A 19,461-nucleotide genomic window follows, 5' to 3' on the forward strand; every position below is an offset into this window, starting at 1 on the left:
AAGAAATTTGGATAATATTTTATATATTCCAATGAACATGTTTTTGTGAATGACTGCTTCAAAAGGGATTTAATTTATACATATGAAAAGACCAAAGAACAAGAAGAGCGTTGTATGCTAGGGCAGTGAGACCTATTTCTTAGGTATATACAGTAAAGAGTAATGTTTCAGGCCCAAACACTAGACAGTGTGTATCAATACTCTGAGTTGTCAATAAAATGCTAACACATGCATAAAACGGGGAAAGACTAGAGTACAGGGGAATAATCCTGTCATTATTGGGGCATCTGCATGACTTTGTTCTAAGGCTTAAGGTTCATTTCAGGGTCAACCCTGGGCCATCTGGACTCTGTGGCCTTGAAAGTAAGTAGCACCCATTTAACTGGGAACCCCCATCCATCAAGAAATTTAGGACTGCAAATTCAGAGAGGTGAAACTCTCTATTTTGCTACAGGAATTTTGGAACCAAAAATCTGTAATCCACTGGCAAGAGTGCAATTATTAAACGGAACTAAGTAGTATTCTTTGAAATTAAAAAGCTTAAATGTGAATGCCTTGGTTATTAGACCACAGAATTTGTTGCCTGATTGTATAATCAGTTTTTGATGCGATTCTTATCTGATGGGAAATGACAATGCAAGTTCTTTTCCTCTTAATGCCTCTCTCAAAGGAGGAAAGGTTTAGAGTTTTTGTTCTAGCAAACTAAAAAATCCAATGTTCCTAAGGAGAAGAGAGCCTCTAGCTAAAGGAAATCATATCTTAAGTGCCAGTTTCTCACAAACCATGTATTTAGAGGCTAGTGATGATTCAAAACCACTCTCCTGGCTGTGTTAAGCATAGGCTATTGCAACCCTAGCCTTGACGAGGCACTTCAACTGGATCAACTACTGTAAATATCTTCTATTAAAGGAATCACACAGGATGACTCCATTTTATAATGGAGGTAAGCCCTTCCTAAGGAAATTAAGCTGGTGTTAAGTAAAACAAATACTGTTTCTACACTGGTTTCACATTCATTGTTATTCAGATGTTTCTTATAAATGTCAACTAATTTTCACTTTCTGTACAAGCAGCAAATTAGTAGCTTTAAGGGCCGTAAAGCAGTTATTACTACAGATCCCCAAGTACATTTTTCCATTTTTATAAAGTATTACTCATGATATATTAAATAGGAGGAAAAAGGAAAAACAAATGTGAATCTTAGAAATAGTGGGGTATACAACTCCCCATTACATATTGCTTAACGACTGAATACACCAGGTGGCCATACCTGAGTTCACAAATGTGAAACATAGTCAGGGCAAGGCTTGCTATGTCGGTACTGCATGACATACACTGTTGACTGATGCCACCAATATAACATCACTACTGCAAGGACATGCCATATCTGGTGGCTTGATCCGAGGTAGTTCAGTTGTCCTAGAAGCGAAGGCAGAGAGAAAAGAATACTGACGGTAATATTTTGATATTAAAGTAAGAATGTATTTTTATCTCCGGCCTTAGAAATACGGCTTAGCGCAAAAAGATTCTGGCAGCGTCAGAGCACCTGGAGACTGACAGGAGATTCATTCAAACCCAACTGTTTTTTTAAAAAGGATGAATTCATATTTGGGTCTAATTTAAGGACACTGGTGAGTTTTGAAATACTATTCCAAGTGTGTCTTACAAACCTAATTGGGTTAATTTCAGGAATTTGATCTTTTCTCTCCCCTGTCTCATGTCTTATCTATCTGGATCTATGTGTCATGGACAAATCCACAAGATGTAATTAGTATGGCTTCATTAACTAAGGTGGATAAGTTCATACACAACTCAGAACTATTTCTCTTTGTGCTTAAAGTTTAAATTCCAAGGAGATTAAATAATTAACATGTGGGAAGCTTCTTGAAAAAGAACAAAATAAAATACAGAGCTATAGAAATTTAAATGTAAATCTCTTTTCCCTACTCATGGTGCTTCTATGGTCACGTAATGTAAATATTCTCTAACCACTGTCCCTGTCTATTCTTACAAAGAGAAATAGTACAGTATGTAGGTTTTAAAATCTGCACAATCCTTTCTGTAGGGGTTCCGAGCCTTTTTTTGGTCCCACAGCACACTTTGACAGTCTAGTGAAACCCACAGACCCATTTTCAAAAGCACAAAATACAGAGGATTATAAAGAAAACTGATCATATTGTCATACAAGTATCACAGATCCACTTAGTTCTGTCCATGGGTACCTTTGGGGATCTTTGGATCCCATCAAATACCATTGTGCTGTTTCTGTATTTTTAAAAATGTAACTGAGCTGAAAGTAAGTTCTTAGGTGTCAATTTGTTGATCTCACAGTAGTCACCCACCATCTCACCACTGCACGTTTATCTCTACAGCCAGGTCATAAATGGGGACTGGCAAGACAAGGTTTCTAAGCCACTCATTCAAGAGCATCTGACTTCTTATCTTGTACGGTCTCCACGTCTCCACTGCCCGTGCACTCTGCCACACGCTCTGCTACATGGGGCACAGTTTATGTCAAGCTCATCTGGGGAAAAAGTTACGTAACATTTGACCTTTTATAGGGATCTTATGTTAGACAACTGGGAACTTCTGATATGAATATTTTAAGGCATAAAAACATGATGGCCACAATTATGTAGTGTAGAAAAATTTCATGGTTGAATTTTCCACATGTACTTGTCATGAAGAAATTAGTAATAATTAATAAAGTGATATAAAAATATATTTTGCCAGAACCGTTTTCTGAGGAAAATTCTGGCCCTCCCTGAAGGATGGGTGGTCTTCAATGAAGGGACATGTCCTAGTTGTGCTCTTGAATCCTAATGTTTACACTCAGGTTCTTCTTTCTACTCCCCTCATATTTAAAACTCACTGGTGAAAAACACGTGCACAGAAGAATGCCTGAGGTTCTGTGATCTATTCATTCACTAGATCAGGGTTTCTCATCCTTTTTCTTCCCAACGTACATCATGAGTGGCATAATCCTGTCTTCAATTCACTGTGGAAGAGATTCTTAGCCCAGGAAGGAAAGGCAAGTTTGCAGTTTGAATATGAACCACTGCCCTACTTCTAGCTCCTCAAACCAAAAAAATCACTGCTCTATGTACTCTGTTATTCTTGACTCAAGCCAAAGCTCACCTGGACTTACATCATTCTGTCCCTTACTAAACCACATTTTCCACTTAATGGGACTGAGGTCAAGGGACATCATCATAATAATAGTTGCTGGCATGTACTGAGTGCTTACTACTTGTGAGGAACCTTGCAAAATGGTTCATGTACATTTTCTCATGCAGTCCTCACAATAACACCATGAGAGAAAGTATCTCCATCCTCAGATGAGGAAATGAGCTGAAAAAGTACAAGTAAATTATTCAGCTCATGCAACTAGTAAGTGGGTGATGTGGATTTGAACCCAAGCAGTCTGACTCTAGACCTAAGTTTCTAAGCAAGCAAATACATGTTTTGGACATTATTCATTCTACCCAGTGTCCTCTTAGTTCTTTTCTATCAAAGGTTGTTTTTTTCTGGACTGAAGAATCAGGGAAATCTGTCCTTCTATTCGGTTACTAGCCTGCGTATATCTTGTGGACGTGAAGATTTTTAACTTCTGCTATTTTCCCCTTAGCACTGGGTACCAGGAAGCTGAAAGGCAGATTGGTGGCCTTTAATTTTAGAACCTCATGATGGATATATGTGAAGTGATCCTAACCCTGGCTTCTTTTCGTTATCTTACTTCCCTCTGTCTTTCTTATTCTTGTTTTGTGGATCTCTACATATATAATTTTTTAAGATGAGTAGTATATAAAGAAGTCAATGATAATTGATAATTAGTATCCACAAAAAAAGCAATGGTTGGGAGTCAGAAGACTCCCAGCTCTGTCACTAGCTCATAATCGGGAAATGGTGGTGACCTCATCTACTGCACTCAACTCATGGTGAGGAGGAAAGGAAGTTTGTGAAAGCCCTTTGAAAGTTAAGCTTTTAGGTAACATTTGACAATAGGAGGGCCATTCTATAACCAATTATATTGAAAAAAATCTAACTTTTGATACTCTGAAGCATAGATTTCCACCATATATTTAGAATAAAGTCACGAGATCACTATAAAAGTGATACTTACCTGGAAAGTACCGTTCTGGAACTTTGGAAATGTAGAATAGGAAAGCAAGAAGAGCAATCACATACATCACAATTACACGGGGTGCAAAGTCCTGAAAAGCAAAACATTTTTTCACAGATCTTTCTACTGTGACTGAATTCCTAATTTATTATGAATTGAATTCACAAATTAGGTAGAATTCATAGGTGGAATTTAACCTTGTTAAATCTCATTTGCTTTTGTTGATAGTCTCCAATTATAGAAACCTTGCTCTCAATACTGTAGGAAACAGGGGCGCCTGGCTGGCTCAGTCAGTTAAGCATCTGACTCTTGGTTTTGGCTCAGGTCATGTGAGATTGAGCCCCTGTCGGGCTCCATGCTCAGTGCAGAGTCTACTTGGGATTCTCTCCCTTTCCTTCTTCTTCTCTGTAGGAAATGGCCCATAGGAGTGGAACAGAGTACTCTAAAGGTGAGGGTACTAAAGAAGCTAGAACTTTAACATGGTTGAAGGTACTAAGGACACCCAACTCCAACTCCAACATAGATGCATGGGTGGAATGCATATGGGGAATGGAGTTACCAGCTGAACAAGCAAAAAAACTGAAGATCACGGTCTTGTGGCTAGAAAAGACACAAGAGGTTTGTGGGGCACCTGGGTGGTTTAGTCAGTTAAGTGTCTGCCTTCGGCTCAAGTCATGATCCCAGGGTCCTGGGACTGAGCCCCATGTCAGGTTCCCTGCTCAGCGGGGAGCCTGCTTCTCGCTCTGCCTCTGCTGCTCCCCCTGCTTGTGCTCTCTCTCTCAAATAAATAAATAAATAAATAAATAAAATCTTAAAAAAAAAAAAAGTTTGGCCCAACAATGAAATCTGTCCACACAGAACACAATCACACCTTGCTTCCCAGAATTAGCCCTTCTGGAACTTTTCATCTTCGGTTAAGTCTCTCCCTCTTTCCCCATCTTTTAAAAATTATAGCTTATTGGAGAATTTCTCAGGATGTCTCCCTCTGCTTCTTCACTGGAATGATGTGTGATCACATCAGATTTCCATCTTTCAGAACCACTATTTTCCTAAACCATATTTCTATTGTAAGATTTCTGGACACAGGAAAGCTCCCATATTTTTCTGAATTTCTCAAAAATCTACTGGCTTAATAGGTCTGGTTCTTTTTATCATTATAAGCTTAAAAGTGATGTGTTTACTTCATCTCAAATTTCGGTCCCTTCTATGTCAATAACCAGTTATTCATTTCTGGTAAGAATTAAATCTAGAGTTGCATTTCACCACTGTATTTTAACTTATATTCAGGGAATTAAAATTGGCAGAGAAATGATGTTTTCAGGTATCAGGATCACTGAAGTTCCTCATCACTACTGTCTCACTTTCTCCCAATTTCTTAATCTTATGAAGAAAGCATCACCTTGTTCTCAAGTTGACAAAGTGGCCAAATCAATATCACTCAATTAACTGTATCACAGAAAGTTTTATATCCAAATGCTTTCCATCATGCTGTTGCCGACTTCATGCAAGTATGTGTAAGCCTACTGTTCGTTCTCCCGTCTTCTAAAAAAATACGATCCTTTTGAATAAAACCTGCATTTAAATCCCCATATTCCAGACAAAGGTCCCATTGCAACAACTGTACATTATTTCTGCTAGATTTCCTGATGTTAAAAATTCTTAAGTTTACTCTCAAGCATATTCTTAAAGCATTTTTGTATGGATCTCTGAGCTCTTAAGTCTTATTTCTAATCCCCTTCTCAAGAATACTGAGACATTCTCACTGAGCTATCTCCTAAATGCACTCCGACTTGCCCCATAATACCTAACTCTATAAGCTCTTCTTTTACTTCCCAGTATATTGTCCTTGGTGGGTGGGACATGCTCTCATGGCTCCAGCTAGTAATGATTTTCAAGTCTTATCACTAGTCTCAAACTGTGACCTAAATTCCAACTCCATCTCCACCTTTACATCCCACAGGTGCCTCAAATTCAACAGGTCCAAGGAAAAATCCTTCCCGGCTCCTTTTCCTCCACAAAAATCAATCAATCAATTCCTCCCAGTTCCATATTTGTGTTATCACTGGCATTATCCTTGCCATAGCTAAAAGAGCTGGAAACCTGGAAGTTCTCCACTGATAAGGACTTGGGTATTTACACACTCAGGGTAGCAGAAGGCGAATTAACGTATTATGCAGAAAGACATCTCGGAAAAAAAAACCAGTAGTTACACTTCTTTTTCCTGCAAGGCATGCTTATTTATATAGATGTGAACATTATGGCATTAATATGCAATTATAAATATTTTCTCAAATGACAGAGACCCAGCCACCTGGTCTGAATTTAGTACTTTACCCCAAATGAATACAACCGAAAGGACAAAAAAAAAATGAGAAAAATATCGACTACACTCAACCTACCTGTACAATAGGAGCACCGATTCCTCCATTGAGCCAAACCCAGTGAAGGGTAGGGATCACTCCGTATCCCGAAACGGAACAGAAGATGATGGAGCGGAGCCTCTGCCACTGCTGCGTGAGGTAATTGGGATGGATCTGTGCGAAGAACACTGCCAGGATCATAGCGAGCACTGTGATCAAGTACACTTGACGCCAATACTAGACGGGAAGGAAGTCAGATTTTCATTGTTACTAACAATAAGGGAAGGAAAAGAGCAATTCTGGCTTTTCCATTATACATTCCAAGCTTATTTACATTTTTTCACTTCTGAACATGGTTAACTTCCTTCCTTAAAACACTGCATGTTCCATACACCTGTTAGGTTCTTAGGATGACAGTGAGCTGGTAGAAACCACATTTATTCATACAAAAGCATTTTCTGAGTACCTGTTATATGCCAGGGACAATTTAAGTCCTGTAGACACAAAGCGGACTATGACACGGACTCTGCCAGTGGGTGAGCTCATAGACTATGGGGGGGCAGACATGAACAAATGATTATAATCCACTGGTAAGTACTGTAACTGAGCTGTGAACAGAACGTTGTAGAGTCACAGAGGAGGGGGCGTCTGCTACCTGGAATAGCTAATGAATACTTCACAGAGGAGATGGTATCTAAGCAGATGATTCTTGAGGAATACATATGATTGTGTGGGAAGAGGGAATTCTCAAGGAAAAGGAACAGCACATACAGTGGGAAGGTTTTGAGAAGGGAGGCTGAAAGGCAGGCGTACTGTCAGGCTAAGGACTTGGAATTTTAACATGTTGGCACTGGGGGAATAGCAGGTTCTTTAAGAAAGAATGAGATGACAGGCCTGTGTTTCAAATGATTTATTAGATAACTCTGACATCAGTATGAAAAAGAAAGCAGTGACAGGAAGCCAGCTAGAAGGTATTAGAATAACTGATTCAAAGAGAGAATGGAAGCTTGGACTCTGGTTGAACAAGGAAGACAGAGATGTGAGCAGCAGATTCAGGAGACTTTTTAAAAATTAACTCAAATCTTAATGGTTGACTGGATGTGTGAGAAGGCAGCAGAGGATGGCCAGAATGTTTCCATTATTTAAAGCCACGCAAATGGTTTCTACTAATGGGGCAAATGAGCAAAGATAATCCAGGTGTGGTGTTTGTGTGGGTGGGGGAGAGAGAATGGGAAAGCATGAAATGTGCATTTTAAAACAGATTAAGTTTGAAGGGCTTACAGAATATTTAGGTATCTAAATGAGCAGCTGAAGCTCAAAAGTTAGCATGACATAGAGCAGAGTTCTTAAGCTGGGCTCCAAGGACTTCTGTGGGGCTATTAGCTTCCTGAAATCACATGTCAAATTGTTTGGTTAATCTGTGCCCAAATGTATATTCCCCTGGATGGAAGGTCCAGAGTTCTCATTCTCATTCTCAAAGCAGCCTGTGTTCTTAAAAGATAAAGAGCCACTACAGCAATTGAATATTTGGAAATGATTAGGTACCAGAGGAAAGAAAACCATTTTTCCTTTAAGTGATCATTAGCTCTAGTGGCTTTCTTTTTTCTTGGAAACCTAGCTTTTCTGAAAAGAGATTTACAAGAAGTGTCCCACTGCTCTCTTGAATTATCAGGTATGTTTGGGCAAAGGTAAATAGAAAACAGGTTAGCTTTCAGAGAAAGAATAAGATAGTAAAACAATTCAAATATGACATGACTGCCCTCACAAGCTCCTAGTTATCAGCTTATTCCAAATCTTCTAAAAGATATAAATGGTTTCATGCAAAATGAGTAAATGAAAGCTGAGCAGATATGAACATTTTATTACTAAAATCAAATCAACTTACAAGGTTAACTGCACATATATTTAATTAAATGCTTATGTTCCAAAGTAATTAGGCCTAAAAAGCAAATGGCTCATATGTAAGTGGCTACCATCAATAATTCTCCTAGTTCAAGCCAAATTTATGATTTTTCTCTTTGCTAGTTTTACCCTTTAGCTTTACTGGCAGTTATCTCTGTTATTGTGCAGAGACAAAGGTCCTACTTAAGAATTCCCGAAGTCGGAGGAGTCCTGCGCTACAGCCAACCTTCCCAGTACGCGAAGGCTGGGCAATATGGCTTGGAGCACCTGCTACATGCGGAGGGCTTGCGGAGAGGACAGGCTCTATTCCTCTGTGAGCAGGACTACAAGTACCTAGTACGTATACTGCCCCTGCGCAGCCGTCCTGGCTCTGAAAGGGAGGGAACTAAAGGACGAAAGAGAAGAGCAAGGTAGGCGAGCAGGCGGAAGAGAGAGTAGAGCTGAAGAGGACTTCCTGAACGGGAGGGCTTGAGATGTGTTGAGCCCAGTGGAAGATTCAGTTTGCCTCCTTGGCTGGGACATGAGGTGATGAGCCAAGGACTGTATTCCATAGTCTGGCAGGCCAATATAATCCGACAGCAGCGTTGTAAACACTGCTTTGCACAAGGCAACAACTGACTTCTGTCACATCAGCGTCAAAAGTAGAGCTGATCTCGAACTCAGAACAGATACATACTTGTTAAAGTCACTCACCACCCAGCTGGTCTGTCTCTGTGCTTACCTCCAAATATAAGGCTAAAGAAGGGAAACGTATTTCTTATGAAGAATTGGGTCAACATGCTCACAGACAAACCCTTTGTTTTTTTCACTGAAAGGCGAGTAAAGGACCAGGAGAAATGGAAAGCAGCAGCAAGCTTCATAATTTCATCAAGCGCTAACTTTAACTTCAGCTCTATAAACATAAAAGACATATAATGTGCATCTGAGGAGTCATGTAGCTATATGGATTTGGTGGAAACATTAATAACGTAGTGTTTACATCCGTTTTAAGAAAATACCTTCATGTATTTCAATGGAAAATTAGTAAAATGAGTATGGATCTGGTAATAGATACTAGAGATCAAAGGGCCCTTTTGAAAAATGAGTTTACACAAGACTCTTCTTTCTTCTACAAGTTAATTATGTGTTTATTCAGAAGTTCAAAGGAACCATGGCAAGAAAACCCAAGACCTACGTGAAACATAGAATGTAAAATGTTTTAACTTACTTACGTTATTACAATAAAATGCATAAAATACCCCGGAGACATAGCATCCCAGTATTCCAATAGAAATTCCTGCATAATCTAATGCCATCCATCTTCGACAGGTTTTTTCTGATCGATGGCAGGAAAAAAGATGATAGCCCACAGAGCAAAGCATACAGACCTATGGAAAATAAAACAAATCTCAGCAAAGTGAAACAAAAAGAAATTAAAGCAACTTGTGTGATGTTCAGGGAAGTGGTTAGGTCAAGCCCAGGCTTTTTGGCCAAACAGACCTGAACCTGGATTCTGGCTTTGTGCCATAAGGCAAGCCATGTCATTTCTCTACTTCTCAGGTTCCTTATGGGTAAAATAGGGATAACAGTAATAAAGAAATTTAAAATGGTAGGTACTTTATAATATAAAATTTTAAATGAGTAGCACAGCAGTGGGAAAATTATACAATGTAAATGTTTTTAAAATATTAATTGAGGCTTATTTGGATTCACGAATGAGTTTCCTTTTAAAAAAGTACCCACTAGAAGTAGTCCTTAAAAAATTAATCAAAGAACATAGAATTGTATGATGTAAAAACATAAGCTCCTCCACTTAAGCTATTCCCCAGTAGTAGCTCCTGATAACATTTGTTATGTGTCCTCGGTATCTTCAATGAATGTATCAAACACCTATGACATACAAGTCCACACGTACACAAATACACGATATATTCTTTTTAATCAAATGGAATCACATAATACATTCTGTTCTACAATTTTGCTTTTTACACTTAAGACTTTCTATGTCTATATGAGATTTCACTGTAGAGTTTACTTTTGGGTTGTGAGTTAAACACAGTTTTGTGTCCGAGAAAAAATAATTGTGATGTATGCTGACTTTTATATGTTGCCAAATTGAGAGCAAAGCTAATCTGATTCAAGCAGCTCCTCTGAAGACTGATAAGGTTTCCATGGCTGAACTCCCTCCAGCCATTAAATACCTGCTGTGTGTCATGCCCTGGGGATACAAGGATGAGACCTCTACTGTCTGAAAGATTTTCCTGAAACAAGTGGACAAACAAGTGGTGATGTAAGAAGTCACAGTGAGAAAACAGAGGAGGAAGGGGCCTTGGTTTGTGGGTGTATGTGTGCATTTGTTTGGTGGGTGAAGTGGTGGGGAGAAGAGCTTCACAGAAGGGCTGCCACCTGAGCTGGCATTCATCAAGAATATAAATAAAGGTGGCCACATGTTTACTGGAGGGTCCACAGGAAAAGCAGTGTATTGAGAAACAGAGAACCATTAAGGAATGTCATGTGGCCCTCTTCACAATACAATTATGACAAGTCCTACACCTCAGAGAGTTTTAACGTCAATATTATGGGCGAGGTGTGATACTACTGAAGATTTTAAGCGCAGCCTTACGGAAAGGCTAAGATGGGAGGTTACAGGAGTAGCCCTGGAAAGCAATGACAAGAGCCTCTAGTAAGCCACTGACGGCGGGGGTTGCAGTAACTGGCACAGATAAATGATATGAAGTAGGTCAAACTGATAAATATTTTGTAAGCAACTGCTCAGGCAGAAAAATGGGTCAGCTAGCCAGTCTATAGTCTGGTCATTAAACCTAATCAGGCTCCACAGCTTCAGTATCGATATTCAAAACAATGTACCTAGCCACAATGTCATTTCTTCATCCACAGTCTAAAATCTTCATCGTCTGTGGCTTTGGCTAGTAAGCCACAAGTCAGAGTTCACTGACCCAATTAAATATAACTCTCAGAAGCTTGGTTATTTGTTTTCTCAAATTATCATTGAGATTAAACACAGTAAATCCTGAGGACACCGAGGTGTGTATTCTCACTGACAAGGAAAGATCTCATTGTCACAATGTTGAGTGACCAAAACAGCAAGCAGAGATGATCAAGTAGGTAGGCAAGTAGGTGGGAGGCACCTGTGCATACACAAATGTCAAATGTGCTTACCTCTGGAAAGTGGAATTTCAAATGGCTTTTACTTTCTTCCATACACTTTTTTGTTTGTTTGAATTCCTACGTGAGTATATTTTATAGCAAGAAACAACAATAAGGCTAATTTCATTGTGAAAAGGAAAATAAAGAGAAAAATTATACTTTTCAAAAGCAATTAAAATATATAGTGTTAACAGAGAACACTGAGTTTTTAAAAAGTAAACCTATACTTGGTATCTGTTCTAAGTTTTAAAAGAAATGTGTTATTATTAGAATTCCTTAAAAAAAAAACGGACTGAAAAATTATCTGGCAAATTGAGTTTGGTTTCAGTTTTCTGGAAAGTTTCCTTTTGTTGGATTCTCTCACTCCATCAAGGCAGACAGATAATTAGAGTGTGACATCCTATATCTAATCTCCTTGGCATGATAACCAAATACTTCAGGATCTAGCTCCTGCCTCCCGCCAGCCTCATCTTTCTCCATTCTCCCACGAGCCAACCACAAAGGCCAACCCCTACAAGTCCAGAAAGTGTTGAACTGTCTCTTGCTTCTGGGCCTTTACACAAACTACTTTTATCTGCTTAAACCCCTGCCTCACTCTCCCTTCTGCCCTCCTACCTAGGTGACTAGATCTTTATGACAGGCTGATTTTGTTCAGCACTGAATTCATGATGCCTAGCTTAGTGCCTGGATGTAGACTGTGAACTTAACGCAAATGAACTGAATCTAGGGGAAGGCATTCCTGGATTCTACTCTTCCCTAAGACAGAAAGACCTCTGGGAAAGTTCAAAGCCCCTAAAATTACATTCTACTTTTCAGAATGTACTCTATTAATCTGGTTGGTGGGAAAGTACTGAGCGTATAAAATGGTAGAAGGGAGGGGCACCTGGGTGGCTTAGTGGATTAAGTGTCTGCCTTTGGCTCAGGTCATGATCCCAGGGTCCTGGGATCAAGCCCCGCATCCGGCTCCCGGGGAGGCCTGCATCTCTCTCTCCCTCTCCCTCTGCTGCTCCCCCTGCTTGTGCTCTCTCTCTCTCTCTCTCTCAAATAAATAAATAAAAATATTTAAAAAAAAAAGGTAGAAGGGAAAAAGAAAAAAAATGTTATGTCTTTTAAAAATTAAATGTGAATCAATCATTTTTTTTCTTTTTTTGGGGGGGGCAAGAAGGAGAAGGGGAGAGAGAGAGAGAGAGGGAAAAGGAAAGAGAGAATCCTAAGCAGGCTCCACACCCAGCACAGATGCCCAAGGTGGGGCTTGGTCCCAAGACCATGAGATCATGACCTGAGAAGGGATCAAGAGTCAGATGCTTAACCGACTGAGCCACCCAGGAGCCCCTAAATGTAAATCAATCTTAATTTGTGGTTTATCATGCTGCCTGCTGGCTCTAAGAATTTGACAAAATTGAGTCAACAAGTTATAAATTTAATTTCATAAAAAAAAAATAATAGAGATGGCAGTTTTCAGTAGGAAAAATCTGCTGTCTTTAGCTGTTGTTAGCATCTTGCTGCCTTTAGCAACTTTTACAGTGTGTAACAAAGATCACTGCACTAGCAGGCCAGGAGAACAAGATTTTACCGTCCTGCTGAATAATCCTGAGCAAGTCACCCTAACATTTTGGGTTTTTCTTCATTGGCAGTTGTAATTATTTCAGTTTTTCAGTTCTGCAATGCACTGTTTTCTTAAGCCAATATGAAGATTAATATGCTTTCCTTGAACTAACGTCAGTTGTGGCTGGATGGTGAAGGAATAAAGGGCAGGCCTGGGGGTAGAGGAAAACATGTGGGATTTTCAAAGTAGATATACTATCCATATAATTAACAGTAGAGTATAAACCAGTTTAGTCTATAAGATACATCTAAAGATTTAACTATAAAGAAATTGATTCATTTCTGTTTTAAAACCAGAGATGGATTCTAAGAGATGTTTAGGCTGCAATCAGGACAAAATGAGTATACTTTAAAAATATTTAAAGAAAAAATAATTTTCAAATAATAATAACAAAAATGCAAGAGTATTCTTTCCCTCAACGAAACTTAAAATATTATTCCAGAAACTAGAATTAGGAAAAAAGGGGAAGGGAGATGTTCCTAATGTGTTTTTAGTCATTTAACTCCGAAGTCTTGAGTTGAATGATGAAGGTCTAAAATTATTATTATTATTTTTTTAAGATTTTATTTATTTATTTGACAGAGACAGACAAAGCGAGAGAAGGAACACAAGCAGGGGGAGTGGGAGAGGGAGAAGCAGGCCTCCTGCTGAGCAGGGAGCCCGATGTGGGGCTCGATCCCAGGACCCTGGGATCATGACCTGAGCCGAAGGCAGATGCTTAACGACTAAGCCATCCAGGTGCCCTAAAGGTCTAAAATTAAATGATGTATCATGAAAACAACATCTGTGCAGCTGACGTATAGTACAGATGCACCTTTCACATGGTAGCCACAGGCTAACTGCAGGGAGTGCTGGCCTGTATTTGGGGGAGGGGGGTGACAGCTTTTAATTTTTATGTTTTTCTGTACACTCAGCATTTTTTTTTAAAATTTTACAAATGTCAGCAGGATTTCAGTCCACATTTGTTTTTTTCTTCAGAATTATTTCTTTTTAAAATATTATATATAACTTTTAAAGGAATTTTACAGATCCTTGAAGAAAACTGAAAGTGCTAGAGAACTAACAAATATAAGAGGTAGAAAGGAGAAACTGAAAGTATCTGAAACCAGGCAAGCGTAAAAAGACCAAAGGAAACGAACATTAAAGCAACAGAAAAGATCACTACCAGCAAAACAAGACATTAAAATTAAGACAGTATGGAAACAAATACCGAAATCACAGACATATAAATAGGAAAAAGATGGGAAATCTTCTGAAAAAAGTTTTAAGCAGTAACTAGTGTTTTTTTTTTTTTTTTTTTTTTTTTTTTAAGATTTTATTTATTTTTGACAGAGAGAGTGAGTACAAGCAGGGGAAGTAGCAGGCAGAGGGAGTGGGAGAAGCAGGCTCCCCGATGTGGGGCTCGATCCCAGGACCCTGAGATCATTACCTGAGCCGAAGGCAGATGCTTAACCGTCTGAGCCACCCAGGCGCCCCAGTAACTAGTGTTCTATCTCAGCCAGAAAATAGGGTTCCTATCCTTATATTAATCTTAAAACAGAAATCTCTAAAAAGGGAAGGAGAAAAGGAAAGGCATTTTTTTTAATCTTTAAAATCTATTGGATTTCAAGTATACTCTAACAGTGAAGTCCAAATATACTATAATAAAAACATTTTTGCTGCTTATATTATGAAAATGAATAGGCTAACCCATATGCTATTTTGGGACTCTTTAATAAAAACAAGTGGTGGCTGTGACGTAAGATCACCTGCCCAAGCTTGTCTGACCAAAGTTCTCTCTACCAATAATAATGTTTGTGAAATGACTTACCTGGAAGCAGAAAAGACAAATAGAACAAATTACAAAATCTTCTCTGGACGCACTTGCCGAAGGTAATACTGATGTCATATCATATATTCCCAGGGTAAAGAAGAGAAAAAAACCCAGCAAATGACTCCAGATGTTTACTGTCTCATTAGATAAAATAAACAAACTGGAAAACAAACAGACATGCATCTCAGATTCATATTGGCTTGCTCACCATCAGCATTTAGAAGGTTAGGGACAGTTTGTGGGGGGCAATTATCTAACATTTGCTGCTTTATGCCCTTAACCCCATCTTTGCCTTTGTAAATACGATATCTCACTTAGTTCAATTGATCTTTAGGTTCTTCCACATCTCCACCAATCCTGAGATCTTAGAGCTTTTTGGTGCTCACCTCTATTATCATATTTACCATTTCCTTCCTCATCTGAGTTATTTATGTATAAATTCCATCTCATCCTCCAGCCTATCAACTCCCTGATGGCTGGCACCATCCATCTTTATGACATCACTGTCCCAAGCAGAGTGCCTTGTTCAGATTAAATGCTAAATGTCTACAGAAATCAATGTGCAGATTAAAACTGGATGTTAGCTACCATACTTTCATGTTCAAAAACAGGTATCCAAAAACCTAAGTATAAGGTTAGGCACAAACTTAAAATACCTTTTTAGTACACATTAAATACAAATGCAAAGCTAAACAGACTCGAGAGAAGCAGAATAAATACAAACTGTTCCACTGGAAATGCCCTTTAAGATAGGCATGCTGGAACAGCTTTGCTGTGATTGTGTGAAACCAAACTAGTTCCTAGGTCGCATGAGTTTCTCCTTTTTAGGAACAATAGGTTACTTTAAATATCAGTACTATTTGCCCACTAAATGTCTAACTGGTTTGAGTTTAAGTAGCCTTAACAGCACGGGTTGGTGTAGAATGTACCACACCAACCAGGAGTCAAGAGGCTCACTGTCCCTCCACTCTCACCCTCAGCAACAAATTAGCTCTGTGATCATAAGCAAGTCACTTAACCTCTCTGGCTTCAGTTTCTTCAACTATAAAACAAGGGAGGTGGATTAGATGCTGCTGCAAGTCCCTTCTAGCTCCATTTTGTGAAATGTTTCCCTAGCTGTGGATAGAACTCATCTGATTATTTATTGTTTAAAATTCTCCTGCATCTCTCTTGCAAAATCTAATCTTTTTGTTTGAATTAAGGTCTTTGACATTCACTGGTTCAGATTCCTTATTAATAAGCATTAATGTATAACGCTAACTTACTGAATTTGTAGGAATCACCATGGTTCTCATTTTCCCATTTTTACACATCATAAACATAACAGGGTTTCACATTATCAAACAATCATCAAGAATAAAGTGAATCTTCTTATCATGAATTTCAGGCTTTACCTTGTATAAGCATCAAGTATAAAGACTACTCATATTGGGGGGGGGGAGTGAGGATGCAGGAATGTGAAGGAACATATAGGACTAGTTTGATGATCAATACTCTGCTTTGCCTATTGCCTCAGAACTTTTCACTTTGTGAAACCCAGCATAACCTGATTAACTGAACTGAGAGGCACAACCTTGGCATGCTCCTTCCAACTAACAGGAGTGTTGGCAGAACACCTGTAACATACAAAACCTCTCCTTATATCCAAAATCTGTCCTGGTCACTCTTGACAGCTAAAAGAAGAGAGGGCAAAAGGTGAACCTGGAAAAGACCAAGCTGGTGGGAAGAGCATTTGGAAGAATATTCCCTGCAGAGAATCTACTCTTACTTTGTGAGAAGTTAACACTTCTCGGTTCAGCTTCAAAATCAATAATCAGGATGATAACAAGTCACCATTAATTGAGTGCCTGTTAGGCGTCATGCCCTGTGTAGCATTTTATACACATAATCTGATTTAATCCTTAATATTTTTTCAAGTAGGAATTGTGATTATCCTTGTTTTTACAAAAGGGTAAAATAAGATTCATTAAATGGTTAAGTGGCAGATCTGGATACCCGAGTCTTTTTGACTCAACAGCCCAAGATCAAAGCACTACATGTATTTCACTTCTCAGTCCATGAGAATTGGACACTAACATCAGAATCCAGAGGACTACAACTACATGGGTAATAAAATACTTAAGGTATTAAGGTAATTCACTACCTGTTCTGTCCTTGTGGAACTTCACTTCCATAGCAAGGCCCAGCTCTGATTTCTTGTATAATAACCTATGCAAAGGAGACACTGGGGAGGCAAATAGTACTTAGGAGTCAAACTGTGAAGGCCTGTGGGCCATCCACTGAGTGGGGATGGGCAGAATGTCACCTTGTGACTGTGAGTCCAAAACACTTTCCAGGCAGGGCAGAAAGAACTGGGGAAAGACCATGCTGAAAAGAAGACCAAGAATCAGATGTGTGATTGCTTCCTGAGCAACTCAACATTCCAGCACTAGAGTTTGTCACTATAGCATCCTAGAACTAACCAATATCTGTACCTTAATTCTCTTGAAGTGGGGTTCTTTATTTAAGTACATACAGTGAGTTTTAACACAAAGCTAGCCTAAGAACCAGAACACTGATTTTTTGGTTTTATTTTTTAAAACCCAGGCTTTCAAGAGACTCATGGTTTTAAAGGTTTAGATGATAAAGAAATGCCGTTCTTAGAAATGCTTCTAGGGTGCTCTAGTAGAGGGTGGTGCCCGTTAAGAGTCTCTCTTCGCTATAGTTCTTTTCCTACACAGCATTTTTCACAATGGTTATTATGCAGTAGAGTAATTACCTCTTTAGTCTTTCAGACCAAACCTTAGTAGTTTCATGAGAACAAGGGCCATATCTGCTGTTCTCTACATGACCTGGTATAGTGCCTGGCACCTAGGAGGGGCTCCATAGTATCTGCTGAATGAATGAATCAGGGATTTCTCTGATATACCTATGCATGCATATGGCAATGTGAACCTGTTTTCTATTATATTAATGCAATTTCCTATTATATCATGTTGGGCATTTATCAGGCCCAAACCATCTGCACTTCCATAGGGCTGATCTAAAAATAAACAAAGGTTAGGTATACACTGGGGCAAGTATCACTTGGCCATTGTTAGTGGAGTCGATTCCAGTAAGCACCAAATGCGATAAAGGATGTAGAGGCTCTCTGTAAACTGCAGAGCACCACAGGAGAAATTGCTATGGTGGTAATTAAAATCATTGTTAACTGTCATTATTATTCCGTGGATCAAGCACCCAGGCCCGGGGAGGAAGAAAGATAACGAGAAGGGAGAAATGGCAAAAAGGAATAAGAAGGACGGGGCATTTAGGAAATGATGGGCTCGGGGAAAGCAGCACAGACAGACCCCAGACAAAAAGGGTGTAGGTGGGGAGGAGAGGCTGCCGGCGCGCCCCCTGACGCGCGCCCCGCGGAGGCGGCAAGACCATACCTTTTGATACACAGCCTGGAGGGGAGGTAGGCCCGGTAGCCGTCGGTGATGTACGGGTTGTCCTTGAGGGACACAGGGATCTGCTCGTAGGTGTAGAGGCGGATGCCGCGGGGCACCAGGACCGGCCAGTACTGGTAGCTGCCCAGCTCTATGTAATGCGCGCTCTTCAGTAGTTTCTGATGCATCCTTCCCTGCCGCCGCCGCTCCCCCTCTGGGGAGCTCGCCCAGGCCCCGCCTCCCCGGGGAGGGGGCCTTGCCGCCGCCGCCCCCGCCCCGGAGCCCGAGAACACAGCGCGAGGTCCTACGGTCCCGCCGCTGCCCAGGCCCCGCTCCGCGCTCACACCGGCCGGCCACCGCCGTCAGCGCCGCGGCGGACCCGGCGGCGTCGCAGCCTTCTCTGACGTCAGCACGCCGCGGCGGGCCCCGCCCCTCGGCCTTCTCTGGGGCAGGAAGGGCTGGCGCTGGGCTTGCTCTGGCGCGGCGCGGGAGCGGACGCGCGCTCGGGCGGGCTGCTCGGGGCCGGCGTTCCGGCCGCTCCGGGCGGCGGAACCGAGGTGCCAGTCTCTCCTCGTCGGTGGGAAGAGCACAGAACTCTGCAGGCGAATACAGGTGGTGTTTTCTTCAAGGGGAAAAGAAGAGAGTTCACTGGAAGAAAATTAAGAACGAGAGCTAACTCTTCACCAGTTACTGATGCTTAGAATCTCACACGTAGTGTTAGAAGGGACTCTCGAGGTTTTTAAAGCTAAAGTCAGCCCTTTGAAGTAGCTGAAAATGGAGGAAAGCTGATGCACTTGGAACATTTACCAAAACTGAGTATGCACTAAGCCATAAAGAAACCCCCAGCGACATTCAAAACACTGAAACCATTCAGGGCATGTTCTCTGACCACAATAGAATTAAAGTAGAAATAAACAAGAAAACTAAAAACTCCCAAATGTCTGGAACTGAACAAAACACTTCTAAGTATTTCATGGGTTGATGAAGAAATCACAATGGAAATGAGAAAATCTACTGAACTGAATGATAAAGATGGAACATAGCCAGACTTGGGGTGCAGCTAATACAATGCTTAGAGGAAAAGTTACAGATTTCTTTGT

General features: G+C 40.2%; 1 protein-coding gene across 5 annotated transcripts in view; it reads right to left on the minus strand.

The window, feature by feature from the left end:
- PAQR3 (progestin and adipoQ receptor family member 3) overlaps nt 1–18,743 on the minus strand; it is a 28,043-nt gene extending 9,300 nt beyond the window's left edge. For 4 of the 5 annotated variants that reach the window (XR_010409452.1, XR_010409451.1, XR_010409453.1 and 1 more), the window contains exons 1-6: nt 18,365–18,743; nt 14,949–15,111; nt 9,597–9,752; nt 6,523–6,720; nt 4,124–4,214; nt 1,271–1,419 (exon numbers count right to left, since the gene is read on the minus strand). Coding sequence is in view for 1 of the 5 variants with exons in the window: in XM_064584675.1 (XP_064440745.1) it covers nt 1,277–1,419; nt 4,124–4,214; nt 6,523–6,720; nt 9,597–9,752; nt 14,949–15,111; nt 18,365–18,549 (936 nt within the window). In the remaining 4 variants the exon portion in view is untranslated. Of the gene's footprint in view, nt 1–1,270; nt 1,420–4,123; nt 4,215–6,522; nt 6,721–9,596; nt 9,753–14,948; nt 15,112–17,094; nt 17,160–18,364 lie in introns of all 5 variants that reach the window. The other variant, XR_010409454.1, reaches the window with a different exon arrangement.
- Between the last annotated feature and the right edge of the window lie 718 nt (nt 18,744–19,461).

Source organism: Mirounga angustirostris, unplaced genomic scaffold (genome assembly GCF_029215605.1).
Source record: "Mirounga angustirostris isolate CCGP_5_RB_7025 unplaced genomic scaffold, mMirAng1.0.hap1 SCAF_2, whole genome shotgun sequence".
Lineage (NCBI taxonomy): Eukaryota > Metazoa > Chordata > Mammalia > Carnivora > Phocidae > Mirounga > Mirounga angustirostris.